This window comes from Aythya marila (genome assembly GCF_965140915.1).
Source record: "Aythya marila genome assembly, chromosome: 1".
NCBI classification, from domain to species: domain Eukaryota; kingdom Metazoa; phylum Chordata; class Aves; order Anseriformes; family Anatidae; genus Aythya; species Aythya marila.
This window is the reverse complement of record NC_139042.1, coordinates 192,983,196-193,000,080: the sequence shown is the minus strand read 5'-3', so window position 1 is coordinate 193,000,080 and position 16,885 is coordinate 192,983,196. Positions and strand designations below refer to the sequence as shown.

Genomic DNA, 16,885 nt, shown 5'->3' with positions numbered 1-16,885 from the left:
GAGACAGAAATCAAGGGGAGGCACCCTCACCCGAGGGAGATTAGCTGTCATGCTCTGACCCTTCTGTGACTTACAGACATACCCATACCCAAAGCCATTTAACCTGCAGATTATCCTCTTAAATTGCTGGATAGGTCATCTTTCTGACACACCAAAAAACAAGGCACAATTCCTTAGGCTTAAAAGTAGGGTAACATCTCTTGGAACATGAAAAACTCCCTCAAAGGGCAGAGCATGCTAGCTTGCTTTCTTTAGTCAGCTGAGGAAACTGCATCCCAATCAATGTGACAAAGGAGCTTTCTTCTCTTCCCTTTAGTAAGAAAAAGAATGAAGATCAAGACTGATAATCAATTTTCTTTAGCAGGTATAAGGTTTTTAGTCCATGCAATTCACCTGACTTTTTTATTACTCTTTTGGTGGTATGAATACTCAGTCATGATAAAATGCTTCCTCATCCTCTTTCATAAAAAGAGGTGATGTGAAAGCTTTAAATAGCTACATTAATAACACAATCTAGTGACAAAGAAGTGAAAATTCACACCCCTCAGATCCTTCCATGCATTCTTTATCCATCCACTTGAATTTCTTAAATACCTTAGTTTCAGTAAATGCTGAAGCCATTTTCAATAATTTATAATTCCCTGGCTCTATCCAATATATGTACTTGACACAGGCATAGGGAACAACCCTCAAGAATTGGATTTCCAAGTCTCACAGTGTAAATCAATAAAACAACAACAACGTAGTGTTGCATATAGTAATAAAGTATCCTTGTTTAATTATATCTAGAAGCAATGTTAACTGATTTAGATACAACCTAAACTGCTGGAGAAAAAGGAGCTGTAAAATCCAAATGTTCTGATTTTTGACCTAATAGTAAACTAGCTATAAACTAGCTATAAACTTGTCCTTCTTCTCAGAGGAGCTGTAGAAGAGGGAAGTAAAAACACTGCTAGAGTTATGAGGGACTCCTCCCTCCCTCTCCTTAGGAGACCTCCCTGCTCCAGCCAGGAGCAGGATAGAGAACTACAGTGCTGGTTCCAGGAAACCTCATCAGAAATTGAAAAGTCTAAAAATTCTATTCAAAAAGCAGAGATAAAGAGCTGTAAGGAAACAATATTGATCAAAATACATTACTTGAGACGAATCCTACTGACTTCACTCCCAAGTCTTTTGAATCACTCTGTATTACCTTACAGCAGAAAACAGGTTACCTATCAATACAAGAACTCTACAGGAAAATACTTTTTGGTAAAGCTGTATTAAGTACTTCTCATCCTTTACCATAAAAAACAAATATCTTAGATAAACGAAATGGGTGTTTTTAAATGATTAGCAACATTGGCTGTGCTATCAGTAAAGCAATGAAAAAATTGTCTAGGGTTTACAATTGTGATTTCAGCAAGCCTGACTTTATGGAGTAGCTTCAATTTCATAATTTCCTTATTTCTGATGGCCAAGTTATTTAGAAGGCATGCAGCTCCCCACACAACATGCCTCTATTTGTCAGGTTAAAAACAAGGGGATTGCCTTTCACTAAGCTGCTTACAAATTTCACAGAGGTGTGTACCTACAGGATCCCCATGGGACTCTCACGGACAAGCAGAAACACACATTACTGCATGGAGAGGTAATTACCATTGCTCAAACACAAACTCATAGTTCCAGCCTTGAGCAACTCAGCACAGATACTATTTTAATCATTACAGCAGAAATCGGGGGGGGGGTGGGGGGGGGGGCAAAAAGAGAGACATTTGCAAATCCCTTGCCTTCTCCTGCACAGTTTGAGGCTTGAAGTTCCTCTGTAGACTCCTTTGCACGATGATCTGGGAGCCCATCAAAGCACACTTACCACTGGCAGTCACTTTTAACTTGCACCAAGGCTACCCAGGGTAAGAAGAGCTGGAGCATTACACCTGGATGTTTGCAGCAGCATGGAAAGAAGGAAGAAGAGCCCTGCTTACCTACCACTTATGCTGTGTATGCTCTCTGTAAAGATAACAGAGACTTTGATTTCAAGTGTTAAAGGCCATTATTGTAGGCTACAGGTGTCCTTTTTTATAGTTCAGCACAACCTAAAGGGACTGGCAACAAAGAAAGATAAATAATCTTTACACGTTAGAGACTGTGCTTAAGGTACAATTTAAAGTTACGTAGGAGCCAAATGTGTTATTCCTTCCAGTTAGGAAAATCCTGTCCAAAGGGACTGGAGACATTCTCTCTATTAAAAAGCTGATATTTTTGATAGCTACTAAAGCATTTTTAACCGCTTTAGAGGTAAAAAATCTAAATAAAAATAATGAATCTTTGAGAAAGGATTTTGTGAAATGTAAATGGAGGATATGACCTCATAGCAAATTCAAGTGCTCCATTTTTAAGCAAAAGCACACCAGATATTGAAGTACAGATGTGCTCACACTTTGCAAGAGAAAAACAGAAGAGGGAAAAAAAATAATCCAGTTTTCCTTTTCTTCTTTAGAACTAAGCTGACCACAAACTGCAAGCGAGCCAACAGGGCAGTTCTCTTACAGCAGACTATGACAGCAAGCTGTACTCCAATCTGTGTTTGGCAACAAAGAGCGCATGAATGGAATCTGATGCCCAACATCACAACTTTAAGACACAGTCAAATGGCTCTTATTTTCACTGCCAGAACTAAACTTTATTTCCATGTGTATTACATACTGGTATTTGATGTCAAATACATTAAAATTACTTTAACAGAGGATTTAAGTGAGGAATACTTATTCTTCACTAAACAGTTTAAGAAGGAATGTAAAAACCTACACAAAAAAAATGTTTAAATGTTGTTTTTACTTTGGCAAACCGAACAGTTAAATACTCTTCTGTTCTCTCCTCAGGTCTTTCAAAGTATGAAAAAAGCATCTTTTCATAATCATGCAGCTTAAGAAAAAATAGTTTTATAAAATCCATTTCTTATGCTAAATATGGTTACAAATAAGTGTATTAACACAAAACTCCCAATTCCTATTTTTAAATACAAATACTGTGTTATATTATGAAATGGGGATAATTAAAATATATCAATGACTACAAATCTAGTAATTTAAAGCAAACTTAAACATGCTGTTTGCTTTTATGTGGAAGAATCAGGATACTGTATGGTTCAAGCACTGTAGTAAGTTTTATCAACTCCTTGATGCCCAGAACGTCAAACTGCCAAACACAAAGACATGTATTCAGGTGTGAATAGCACCAGGTGTTCTGCCTCCCTCCTCCCCCTTTAAAAAGATATTAGCATTTATTAAAATGAGTGACGTGACAACCTTCTGAGTGACATGCACAGGTAGAGAATCTGCTTTAAGTCTCCAGCTAACACACTAAGTTTTAGAGAACACTGAACAACTACTGATGCATTTCTTTGTTACACAAGAAAACAGTGCTTCCACGGCATATCCTCACTGTTCAAGTACAAAAATATCAGTTATGGGTAGTTAATAGTTATCAAAATTTTTATTGGTACAGAATGAAAGCAGCATTTACTCTTATTTTTTAAACCGTACATCATAAAATTCCCTAGTACATATCTGGAGGAGTAAAATAGGCTCTGTACTATTTACCTGCTATTGATCCTAAGTCCAGATTTAAATTCTTTCTTGGCCAAATACAAACAATATCATTAATAGCAAAGGGAAGGCAGTTCCTCAGTGTGAAAGGTCAGCATTTAAAGTTTTACTAAAGCACTATTTTTGAAACAAGACATCACTTAAATGTATAATTACATACACTAAGAGTGGAAAACAAGTTTTTATTAACAAGAACTACTGAAACTGGGCATAAATGTCTTAACCACAAACCCTGGAAATATTGTGAATGCTTTGATGTGGTCCTTGGTGACAGAATAAAAACAATGAAGTATGGCTTTTCAATCTTCCTTTAAAAGCATATTTTGTATAATTTTTGTAGGCTTAAGTGATTTTAGAGGACCCCTAACATTTTCCTGTAACATCGTTTTCTAATTAGAAGCATTAATTACATCAGTATATTAAGTCGTTGTCTGACAGTTGATCATAAACAAAATACAGAAACCATTTGTTTTTGCTTTTTTTTTCTTTAAATAAGGGAGGTATTCCTTTTCTAGCGAGAGCCACCCTACAATACTACCAAACATTTCAGAGGTTACTACATAGCTTCTCAAATAAAATCCTCAACAGTTTTATCTTCTAGCAGATATTCAAATCAAGCATATGCAGAGAGCAAGTACAATCAAGTGCAGACAGTTCAAAATTCTCTCTGAAACCTTGTTTTTACAGTTACCCTCTGCAAAATAAAAGCCCCTCCTTGCCCCAACGAGACAGGGGAGAAGGGGAAACAGGTCTGCCATTCATGTAGGAGTTTGGCTAGCATAAAGTTTTATTAAAGTTGTTAACAAAAATAGTTAAACTTTTTTTTTTTTTTTTTTACAATTTAACATCCAGTCTGACAAAAGGCAAATCAATGAAAAAAATACAAAAAAGTAAAAAAGTGCACTACCGAGTCCAGTATTTTGCTTTAAAGTCATGTCACTTACAGTATATGAAAAATAAACCCAGAAGTGTAATTACTTTAAAATACACCGCTTCCATATTTCAGTATTTTACACATATATTCTATAGTGGAAGAGGAGATCTCTTAAAAACTTTACTCTTAAAATATTGAGGTGCATGTGCCAAGTGGGATAGACTTGGCAAGTTAAGTTGCAGTAGAGAATCCTTTCAAATTTGGCATTCCGTTTATACACCTTACCATGCCAGCAAGGTCTGTAGTACCTAAACCTTCTAGTAAGAACAGTAATTTTCTTTAATGTAGATTAACTAAATACAGACAACTACAAGAAACGGTGAGGTCAGCAATTCTATGGGATCTTAAGGAGATACAAGTCCTGATTTAGTCGTCAAATGGTACAATGTCACAACAAACTTTAAGGCCATGTTTTATTTGCTGATTAATGGACAAAAGGCAATGGATTCTCCCCCCCACCAAATATTTTCTTGAAAGTCTGTGCTCATAAAAATCATGAAAAGTTGGAAAGACTTAATTATTGAAACTTTAAATATATTTTACACAATCTTGTTTGTACAAAAATACAAGTTAAATATAAACATAAAGCAATCATGATAATTTTATGTAAATCCATTTTGTGATATTCTGTTATATATAAAAAAGTTTCTCAGCTCTGTCTCATTTGTGAAAAGATCAATACCAGATTGAGTCACTACTGGCAAAGGGCCCTAAAAAGCACACTTTAGCATTAAATATGTTTTACATTGTAAGTACCATTTCCTGATTTCATCTTTTCTAAAGACTGGCAAAAGATAGGGCAGTATGTCCATAAACCAACAAATAATTTGGCTACAATGTCATAAAACACAAACACACAAATCTGTACAGTAAACCCAGTAGCTATGCAGTACATACTTGTTACACACACATACACGGACAAGGAATGAAACTTAGTGAGACGCCATTTCTAGTTCACTGTTCTTCAGCCTGGCATTTTGTCTTACTTCATCAAATGAATATGACTTCGTTACCTTTCCGTTCTTAAATACTGTATGAAGGAGGTCCTGCAAGAAACACCACTGTTTTAGCAAGATTCGTTTGCCAATGAACAAACACAGATTACACAAGCTACATATAAACTTAAAAGCAAGATTGATGAAACGAGAGCTTTTGACTGTCAACATACTATATCTTTTCAGCTCTGTCTGTTACCTTTCCCTAAAAGTGAGACAGAAGAAACGATTTAGTCCATCCTGTGCACAGACAGAAGTTTTGTGCTGAGAAGTCCCTGAAGTAAGTTGTCCACATGAAGCCAAAGACAAAAAAAATCCATACGCTAAATATATCCCACTAGACCAGCTAGTCGGAAAGGAGACAACCAACTAAATTTTAAGTACAATTCAATTACAGAAGTTTAGATTAAATCTTAATTTTCTCTACACCAATTATGGAAAAAAAAAACAAAACACCACAACTCTTTTTTATGCAAAGTGGACTCTTAGGAAAATATATAAAAATGCATCAAGAAGTGCTCACAACTAGCACAGTGAAAGGGCGATAAACATAGCTTTGCACAGAAAAGTTAGCACAAAAGCAATGTTGGACAGCTGCTTTGCCTGGTGACATATTGACTATTAACCCATGGCAATAAGGGAATCGGGGCCCACAAAGGAACACACCTCCCCACCATTTCCCAGAGTTCCAAAGAACCTGTACAACATATACAACCTTGTCTAACATCCCATTACAGAAAACTACTTTATAAATTCTTTCCCCTGTCAAAAATGAAGGGACCACACATCAAGCTAATTCAGATCCCAAATGATGTGACTGAGTTGTTTGGAAGACCTTCTTACCATCAACTCCCATTTGTGTGTACATATACCCCCCCACATATATATTTATAAATAGATATATATGAATGTGCATCACAAACAGATACATGCATATGTGTATACAGAACTCTGAAAGTACACAGAATGGTTTGGGTTGGATGGGACCTTAAGGATCACCCAGTTCCAACCCCCTGCCAGGGGCAGGGACACCTCCCACCAGACCAGGTTGCCCAAAGCCCCATCCAGCCTGGCCTTGGACGCTTACAGGGTTGGGGCATCCACAGCTTCTCTGGGCAACTTGTTTTAGCGTCTTACCACCCTCATAGTATAGGATTTCTTCCTTATATCTAATCTAAATCTACCCTCTTTCTGTTTAAAGTAGTTATGCCTCGTCCTATTATTACACTCCCAGTTGGAATCTTTTTTTTTTTGTTCTTAGGTCTTTATATCAAGAGCACGTTATCTACAGAGTACATAACTGTTTGTCTTCTATGTTTAAATTTCTCAGAGATCTCACTTTTATGCTTAAACAGCATGCCTGGAAACATCCCTCTGCCTTGTAGCACAGAAATGTCCTTGTACGTACCAGAAAACTCAATTTTCCAGCTTTTAATGACTGAAGTGCAATTTGATAATGTGTTTACTTTCAATACTCTTAATTCAGGAAGAGACTCAACATACAGTTAAGCATTCTGTTGCCAGTTCACTGAATACTTCAGATCTCCATCTGAAAAGCTGAGATTGGCCTAAAGATTGCACTTATTTTACTGAAATAGCACTTAATTTTGTGACTGTAAAGACTTAACAAGGGAACAGACTTTGTAGACTAATTTGCATCTTGAAACTACTCCAGGTAGAGCATTAACACCTGAAGGAACTATTTACAAATCTCAATGCAAAAGTAGAAACAGGTTTAGTTAAGCCTGTCCACCTCCCTCCTCCTCAAGCTACTATTCAAATATATGACTCATACAAAAGTACTTTGTTAACATTTTCTCATAGAATATTCCAAGTAGAAAGGGACTCACAAGGGTCCAACTCCCAGCTTCACACAGGACCACCCAAAAATCAGACCAAGCGTCGTGTCTGAGAGCATTATCCAAACACGTCTTGAACTCTGTCAGGCTCGATGCCATGCCCACTGCCCTGGGCAGCCTGTCCCAGTGCCCGACCACCCTCTGGGTGCAGAACCTTTCCCTAACCCCCAGCCTGACCCTCCCCTGTCCCAGCTCCATGCCGTTCCCTCGGGTCCTGTCGCTGTCCCCAGAGAGCAGAGCTCAGTGCCTGCTCCTCCGCTCCCCTCGTGAGGGAGCTGCAGGCCGCCATGAGGCCTCCCCTCAGCCTGTTCTGCTCTGGGCTGAGCAAACCCAGGGACCTCAGCTGCTCCTTGTACATCTTGCCCTCTAGATCTTTAACCATTTTTGTTGCTCTCCTTTGGGCACTCTAATAGTTTTTATGTCCTGCTACATTGTGAGACACTAGTTTTGTGAAAAAGAAGCATCAGTCTCTTGTTTCCAAACACAAACAAAATAGAGTGAACTAGTTTTCAAGCCAGAACATTCTACTAACATCCTAGCACTCTACTGTTACTGAATTTGGCACTGGGGACACTTCTGAAGTAGTGAGACAGGAGATGAACAAAAAGACAATTGGAAACAAGGTGTGAAATTAAGTTACAACCTGTTTTCTGTCAGTCAATTTTTGCATGAGGAATGATGTAATAAATCTTGACAATTCATACCTGTCCATACTCTTCAAGATCTCCCTTGCCTTCTTCAAGTGTCACATAATCTCCAGCAGGTGTCCTATGCAAAGACAGTCGGCCTTTCTTTGACCGTTTGTTTGGATCGGCTACTGGATCCTTGAAGACATTTACCTAAAATGAAAGGAACATCGGGCTTTGTCAGACTTGTGTACCTTATGCAGACGGTGGTAATGTAACAGGAAACATGAAACAGTTTTCAAGAGGCCTCTACTGACAGCATAATGGCAGATGTAGTAAGAGACATACCCCAAGACCGTTGGTCACCACGTAGCTACATTTGAAGGAACAGTTTAAGAGATCTCTGGTTAGTTTCTGCAACAACGCTCCGCCAGATCCAAAGGCGATATTCTCAATACTCCATTTATTCTTCTTCATTCCTTCCACAATCTAATAATAAAAAGAAAACTATGATGGAACATGCTTTTAGACCATGCCATTTTTTTTCCATAAAATATACTACTACTTAAACAAGATGCTTTTACAGACAATTAAACCAACTAACATTCAGTTTCCAGGAGATATACGTAACAAGGCTGCCAATACTTGGCATACTGTTTGCGTTTTTCATTGCAATTACAGCACAGGATAATTATAGAAAGTTTTTGCTGAAAAACTATTACAATGCTGGCACATATCCTTTCCAAACTAGGGTAGCACAGCAATACAATGCCCAGACAATTAGAGAAAACAAAAGACTTCGTGGGAGTTATTTCAGAGCCTTCTGATTTTTCAGAAATATGGGCAGTCCTCAAAGCATAGCTTGTGTCCTCAAACAAAGCAATCATCTTGCTCATCAACTCCAGAAAGATATTACCCGCTTTGACCAATGACTTCAGCAGAGCAGTTCTGAAAAAATATCACGTCTAGAATTAAGATTGGCAATTTAGAGGATGGGAAATGGAAATACATAAAGTTGCTTAAAATGTTTGCCTTGGCATCTTCTCAAGCAGATACAGATTAACATGAACTGCACAGGTATCAACAGTCAATTTAAAACTTACTACAGCATTCCCATCCTCCTCACCACACTATCCACACAAACATAGCATCCTCTAGCTTGGAGTCATGGGTGCTAGCTTAGTCATGCTCATAAGCAAGCAAGATTTGTTTCCCTGACCTGTTATCCCTATTGCAGACTGAAAAGGTGGCTTTGACCCCAATAAGAGTGTTTGAACTCCCATCTCCTAAATATTTCAATAACAAAAGTGGGTGAGAAAACTTTAGAGGAGGTGAAATAGCAAAATCCCATCCATCCAGAAAAAGGAAGGTGAGGAGCAGAATGGAAGCACACAATCCACATGGAACAGTGCAGAGTTTCAGAAATCAGTGTCATGTGAAATGGGGTAATCTTTTTTGTCCTCCTGCAAAGGAAAACGCTACGGTAGCACTTAACACGACTGTTCTAGGAGTTACTGATGTGAAGTCATTTCTTCAAAGGACAGCTAAGGCAAAATCAAACTTTTATATGGAGGGGAAAAAAAAAAAAAAAGACCTCTCCAATTTCAGACAATGGTAAATGGGTAGTTAATGTAAACAAAAATATATAGTAGTTTTCTTTTTATTTATCCATTTAGTCACATGTAGACTGCCTGTCTCAAGGATACTCTCAAAGTCTGAATGCCTGACAGAAATCAGCCAACACGAAAGGTGGCCTGCAGTGCTGTAATTTGAGGGTACAGGTGGCCTGCAGAGCCATAATTTGAGGGTACACCTCGAACAATTTCCCACTAGATTTTTAGCAGATTTTCCCAGTAGAGATACCATCAGTGAGTCTTCCTCATCCCTGAGTAACTACTTACTCAGCCTCATCGAAGAAACCAAGCAAAAGCAATCTCTGGCTCCACCTCTGTGACTTTTGCTTAGGGAAACCCTTGGGTTTCAGGACTATGTCCTGAACAAAGACTGCCTCATTACGTGAAAATCCTGTGGATTTTTATAGTAGCCATTCCACCCTTTCAGACAGTGACCTTCTACAAAAGGAAGGTATGTTTTCAGGTGATTAAGCTCTGGAAGCAGTTTTAAAACGGGTATCCATGGAGGATAAGGGATTTAGTATCAACACGGTGCAAACGAGATTCTCCCTTAAGCACCTCAGAAGTTACTGAATGTGATAAAGGAAGGGTAAAAAAAGGGATTTTGAATACCCTTTCAACTATGAGACCCAATAAGACAGAAAGAAGCTAGCCTTGACTCCCGGACATGGCTCTGCTTATCTACACTGTCTTTTGAAAAGGGAGGTGTTGGTAAGCTCCACCTGGATTCTGAGGAAGTTCTGTCCAGACACTGACCAAGCCTGAAGTCAGGTAAACTGTTGGCCAAGCCTGAGCCAATATATTCTGCCCCACAACTTATCCAGTTTTATAGACAGGTCTGACACCGAATTCACTTGAATATGTCTGCAAGATTTAGGAAAACTATGTGGTATAAACAATACCCTGTGCCCATGCTTAGACTTCACATTCTTCAATACTTGGAGGATTACATATTCTACGGGTACAAGTATAACACAGCTGGGACGTGGCCGCTCAGCCCCTTTGCCTAGATAAGAAATGGGATCCCTCTTTCAGCTGGAAATCCTGCTCTAATTTAGAGAGTTTGTTCATCTCATACTACAGGTACAACTTCTTACTTACCCTGGGTGAAGAACTTGCTTCCATCTTTCTATTCTCTATCAAGGAATTTCCTTAGTCAGACTGATCTTTGGCCAGCGAGGGGCAGAAGGGAAGGGAAATCTAAACTAAGTTGAAAGACAGTCCTGACTTCTACCAGTGACCCACGGCAGCGCCCCAGATTACAGCTTCCTCAGATATGGAGAAGAGATGGCAAACAGCAGCAGTAATGGGGAAGAAGAAAAGTAGGAGATCCCAAACAACTAAATCCTCCAGAAGAAAAACAATGCAGAACAACTCATTGTCTCACACTCCCAAATTTATACAGAGAGCAGCTTCAGTGACAGGGTTTTGACTAGCTTGCCCTAACCACTATGAGCATGACTAATACATCAATTGTGACTCCAGGTTAGAGGATTTGTTTTTCTTTATAACCATTTAAAGACATCTGGAAATTGAATGTTCAAAGAAAATCCTTTGAAAGTGTAGTATATTGTGGAGTTAGCAGATTGGAATGATTTTTAAAAGTGAAAATGCTAGAAGAAAGTCAGAAAAGGTTCCTTACCTGTTCTACCAGCAATCCCTATTAAAACAAAGAATTTTAAAATCCAGTTTACACTCTGTTTTCTGTATTTTTCTTTCAGCTAGGTCTGATATTTAAATGAGACTCTTTGTCATTGCTCATTCTATGTTTTCCTATTGTACCAATTACCTTTCACCTGATCCATACCAACAGGTCAATCTAAGGCTGATACGGAGTAATTAGAACAATCACTTGCATAGGTTTTAAACATATAGCCACGACAATGCATTCAGATTTGTTCATGTAAACTCCTTTATGAAAAGAATGAAGAAACTTGGGTTTTGCTGACATAAAAGGAAAGAAATCCACAACATCTTAAACATGACCAAAATTAGGCTGCAAGCTCGTGGCCTTTTTGCTCCAAAAATACTTGTTGCTGCCAAATGAGAAGTGTCTCTTTCCTCCTTTTCTGCTTCCCCCAACTCAAGACAACAGTTTGGTTTTACTCTTTTGTTGTACTGGTGGTTACTGGCCCCTTTCATGAGTCAATGTTGTTCATTAAAACAAAAGAAAATTGGTTTTGGCCAAGTTCATTTGCTGCTACATTTGTGGGCTAAATTTGTTTAATGTTCGGTAGTTTAATGACCAGAGCTGACATGAGGTGCAGAGCAAGATTACAGAATCAGGAAAGGATGAGAAGGCAGCCACTAAGCAGCAATGAGTTCTGTCAACTCCGTAAGCCTTGAGGAGCCGAATCCTCAACCCTCTTCTATATATTCCAGATAAGACTTTTCCTCATAATCAGCCACAGTTTGAGAAAGATACACAAACAGGCAGATCATCTGAACAAAGAACTTCTCCTTCTGCCTCTTATCCTCTCCCATTAGCTAACAGAATTAATTTCCTGCTCTGTTTAGAGCTTGGAGAGGAGTGCATTTTATCCTCTAACATAAATACTTGAACAATAGTTTTGTCATTTCCACAGAATGGCTGAGGTTGGAAGGGACCTCTGGAGGCCACCTGGACCAACCCCCTGCTTGCCCTGGAGCAGGTTGCCCAGGACTACATCATGTCCAGGCAGCTTTGGAAGATTTCCAAGGAGGAGACTCCACAACCTCCCTGGGCAGCCTGTGCCAGTGCTCAGTCACACAAACAGCACAAAAGTGCTGATGTTCTGGCAGCACCTCTTTTGTTTCAGTTTGTGCCCATTGCTTCTTGTCCTGGCACTGGCCACCATCAAAAACAAACAGTCTGGCTTCATCCTCTTTGTCCTCTCCCTTAAGGTATTTATCCTTCCTCTTCTGCAGGCTGAACAATCCCAGCTCTCTCAGCTTCTCCTCATAGGAGAGGTGGTCTGCTCCCTTCAGTATCTTTGTGGCCCGCCGTTTGAGTACAATCAATACTACATGAGCTTGCCTCTACAAATTTTGCCAGGTGTAACCTACAGAGTGAAGTTTTTGAGTTCCTTACAGAAAAGGATTAATGTTCCCATTTTTTTCCTGTCACAGACTCAGGAAAGTCTCTACAAGTACATATTTTGCCTAACACAGGCATCAAGTCATGCTTAAATCCTGTTTAGCAGTCATCGAGAAGTTATTAATAAGTCTCTTCCCTTAGTACCTAACCATAAGACTTCCTTTCTAGTTATTAACCTCTCATGCTTGTGTTTCATTAAGCTTATTAGCACAAATTATTCTCAAGAAGCCACAGGAAGAAAACAAATTTGCTTCAAAGGCTATAGGAACAAAACTAAGGTGCGTACAGCTGGCACATCAGGAAACAATGTCAGTATTAACTGCTCTCTAAGGATCTGAATGACAAACATCTTTGGAATTCTGTGGTTGAGCTTAACATGATGTGCCCACGTTAAATATGCAGATAGTTTCACGCCAGTGAGAAAATAAGCTTGCTATCCTCTCTTACCTAACTTGAGAAGCAGCAAAAGTCAACTTTGTTAAGAAGAGTCTAAAGGTGTGCCAGCCTCGGAAGCTAGGACAAGGTTCAATAAAATCCAGTGAAATTCATCTTAAGTTTATCCAACTTATTTCTGGTTTGCAACTCCAGTACGGTTAATGATGAAGGACCCAGGACAAGCCTGATAAAATCAAGTCCTCCTCCCCCTCATCATCTGCAGCTGCAGCCTATACCTTTATAACTGCATTATATTAGTATCTCTATCTAGCCAACAGTGGTCAATCTGTAACTAGTTTCTAGCACACAGCATCCACTGAAGAACTATTTTTTTTTTTGATCTTACTGAAATTGCCCTTTTTATATTATTACTAAGAATTTGTGTATTTACCAGACTCAAACATCAGTGGTGCAACATAGTCCAATTTGATTCAGACCACAGACCTGTAATTCACAATTTCTGGGGCTTTCACCAACCTTTATTCCATTAGTTGCTGAATCAGTAGACTCCTTACCTCCATTATGTTCATTTTTAAACGGTCACCTTCACAAAACACACCTTCAAAATTTGAGTGCAAGCACTCTTCAGAGCATACGTAACTGATGAGCTAAACCAGTTAATTACTACTATTGCTACAGCACAGCAGCCATGCAGTGTGCTTTAGGTATCAATGAAAGGACCAAACACTGCCAGGTTTTGATTTGAATTAGGCTTGACAAGCAGGATAAAACCAAACAAAGGGAGAGACAGTGGGAGTAGAACGGTTACGACAGTAAGATTAGGATATGCCTCTTAGTTTTTTATGCATCTTAATAACTCCCTGTGGGCTTTTAATGAATGTGTTTTATGCGTTAGGATATCACTGCCAGTGTCTAGGATGAAGGGCAGGGTGGGGTCAGTACAGAAGCTGCAACACCTGACTAGTCATAAGAGATTCCAGATTAAACAGCAATATAACCAGTGTCACCCTTATACACGAACAGGATCTCCTACCTCTTGCAACGTGTTGATATCCACACCATCCCCTTGAATAACTCTGAGATAGGGTGGCAGCAGTTTGTAGCCTTTAGAGTTCTCTGTAATGGGAAACTTCTTCCCTAAGATCTCCAAGACCTATGGGAAGTAGAAGGCAAATAGCTCAAAATAAAAATAAAAATCTGCCATTCCAGTAAAGAAACCGATTTCCACATTTGATTCATGCTAAAAACAAACCATAACAAACCAACCAACCAACCAAAAAAAAAAACCCAAGCGCAAATTCATAAGTATGCCCATGTATCCTGCTCTAAATATATCCCTGCAGGTACACAAACAAAAAGCATGCCAGCCATTGTAGCAAAAGCTGTTAGATTAAATCAGTCACAGAATATGTAGCCTTTATGCACTTGTACCCAAAAGCTATCAGATCCATGCTGCCCTCCTTTCTCTCTTCAGTTGTGTCATTTATTGCTATTCATGAGTCAGCTGAATATTCTGCTCTTCCTTTGACCTCCATTAAGATAGTGAATGAGGCTTTCAGTTTTCTAAGATTCTGTTAGCCATCAATAATTAAAATTAAACTCTCCAGATGGGATTTTTCTTATCAGCTCTGAGAAAGATTATTCAAAGTTCCTATTTGTTATGTCATTTGCCCCAAAGGAAGAAAAAAAAAAAGTGTTAAAAGCTATATGGATCTGATAGACTACCAACATACCTAAAATCTCCCCTACTTTCTTATTAAAACAGTATTGAGAGCTCCTCAAATTCAGAAGGTAACAACAACTTTTGTTGTAAAACCGCAACAATCATCATTCTCTCTCTACAGCTAGAAGGCAAGAAATAGTTTTCAACTTAAAGGTCATATGTCACTGACTTAAACGGATGTGTTACAAAAGGGAGAAGAGCAGTAAATATGTATTTGTAGCATAAAATAGCAAAATTACGTTAATACAGGACTCCAAGATACCTAATCTTGGAGGTAAAATGTCTTATTTGCCTAGCATTTATCAATACTCAAGTTTTTTCTCCCTTTTATTTGTTACTAAGTGATGAAAGACTTCTTTATAGAATCAGTCCAGCATCATTAGTCCATCAAAACTGGTAACTCTTGTAAAGGCTTCAAGGAACGGTATGCAAGAATGATTTTGAAGTAAACAATAAAACCATTCAGATTGCAAAACAGTTGCCATATCTACATTTAAATAAGGTAAACATTTAGATTTTTCATAGATAAAAAAACATCCAAAGCATAATAAACATACTAAGTTAGAATATTTTTTTCCTATGTTTACTAGCCTGTCATTACAAAACAAAAAATTGTCCTTCCCAATCACGTATACGAATGACTTTAAGAAAACATTACCTTTAAAACAGTGTCAAGAGGATTCCCAGAATCTGGTCTAATAATAAGCGGTGCCTCTGGACTTCGGGCTTCAATTATATGCCTTAAGTCATCACCCCATATTTTTTCACAAGCATTGTAAATGTCGTAGCTGTCGCTAACCACAGATACAGGCACTGAAGAAAACTGTGTTACTATGTGTTCAAAAGCATCTTTTTCGTGATCCTTCCCCCAAGCCGTTATGGTACTGTGAAGTCAATTGAAAAATACATATTAGAGGAGCATTTGCATTAAATCACACATCCTGTACTTTCTACATGAAATAATTCAAGATAACGATAGGCAATGTGATTACAGGAGAGCACAAACTATATTTTTATCAGCTCTGTGCTACACTGATAGTAAATGCATTAACAGCAACCTGGATTCATCTTTGCAACTCAAACAAACACTGGACGCATGAAGCTTCTTTCACATTACTTTTTTTTTTAAAAAAACAAAAAAACAACAAAAAAAAAAAACTTTTGTTAGAGTTTCTCTTAAATTTGACATTCAGACAATTAGGGAACTACAAATACAAGAACAGACCATCTGCTCTGGCAACCTCAGACTATAAAAAGGGAAGTTGAGAACTAGCAGCATAAATTAGAAAAAAACTTAAACAGAAACAATTTATTTGCCTTTTTTGTATAACAATTTAAAGCCATTAAGCTCACTGATACAAAGGTTCTTCTACAGGAATCTCAGAGCATTATCCTTGGTACAAGGGTACAGGCAAGCATATCAAACAGAGTTGCTCTGAGAGGTACTAGGTTACTCAATGCCAGCTGATCTGCAGCAGCTGCCTGTATGTGGCTGTTGTAGAGCAGCAGACATAACTTTCATCAATAACTTGTGTGTGAACACTAAATGCACGCATACCAAGTGTAGGTGTGCAGTAAGAGCTAGTGTGCATTGAATTTGTACCATAAAATACTAGCACTAACTTCTGTGTACACGAGCCCTGGATCATGGTAATGAAGAGACAAAAAATTCTCTTCCAGGAGGTTGGGGCAGTTACAGGAACCACCCTGGTGGTGTGCCAGAAGTGAACACTACACACACAACACTTTACCCTGGAAGTTGTGGAACAGCAGAACAATTTTGGAACAATTTGGGTCTCTTGCACAAGACTCTTCTGTTGTTCTAGCTTGAAAAGAGTTACTGCAGTCTCTATTTGGCAATACAAACTAACACACTTGATCTGCCTGCTCTCATACTACCACTTCAACTTGCTGTACAAAAGATGCTTCCACATGTTTCCTTTCATTACAAAGGATTTTATAGTCACTTTATTAATCATTTTTTGATTTAACTGTAGTATTAAGCTAATCAGAGATGAGTCAGACAAATTTTGTTATATCTACTGATCAAGCAGC

General features: G+C 38.5%; 1 protein-coding gene across 1 annotated transcript in view; it reads right to left on the bottom strand.

The window, feature by feature from the left end:
* Nucleotides 1-3,455: 3,455 nt before the first annotated feature.
* NAMPT (nicotinamide phosphoribosyltransferase) overlaps nt 3,456-16,885 on the bottom strand; it is a 30,262-nt gene continuing 16,832 nt past the window's right edge. The window contains exons 7-11 of the mRNA XM_082755322.1: nt 15,489-15,714; nt 14,141-14,260; nt 8,350-8,490; nt 8,080-8,214; nt 3,456-5,567 (exon numbers count right to left, since the gene is read on the bottom strand). Coding sequence (XP_082611448.1) covers nt 5,454-5,567; nt 8,080-8,214; nt 8,350-8,490; nt 14,141-14,260; nt 15,489-15,714 — 736 coding nt within the window. The 3' untranslated portion in view covers nt 3,456-5,453. The remainder of the gene's footprint in view (nt 5,568-8,079; nt 8,215-8,349; nt 8,491-14,140; nt 14,261-15,488; nt 15,715-16,885) is intronic.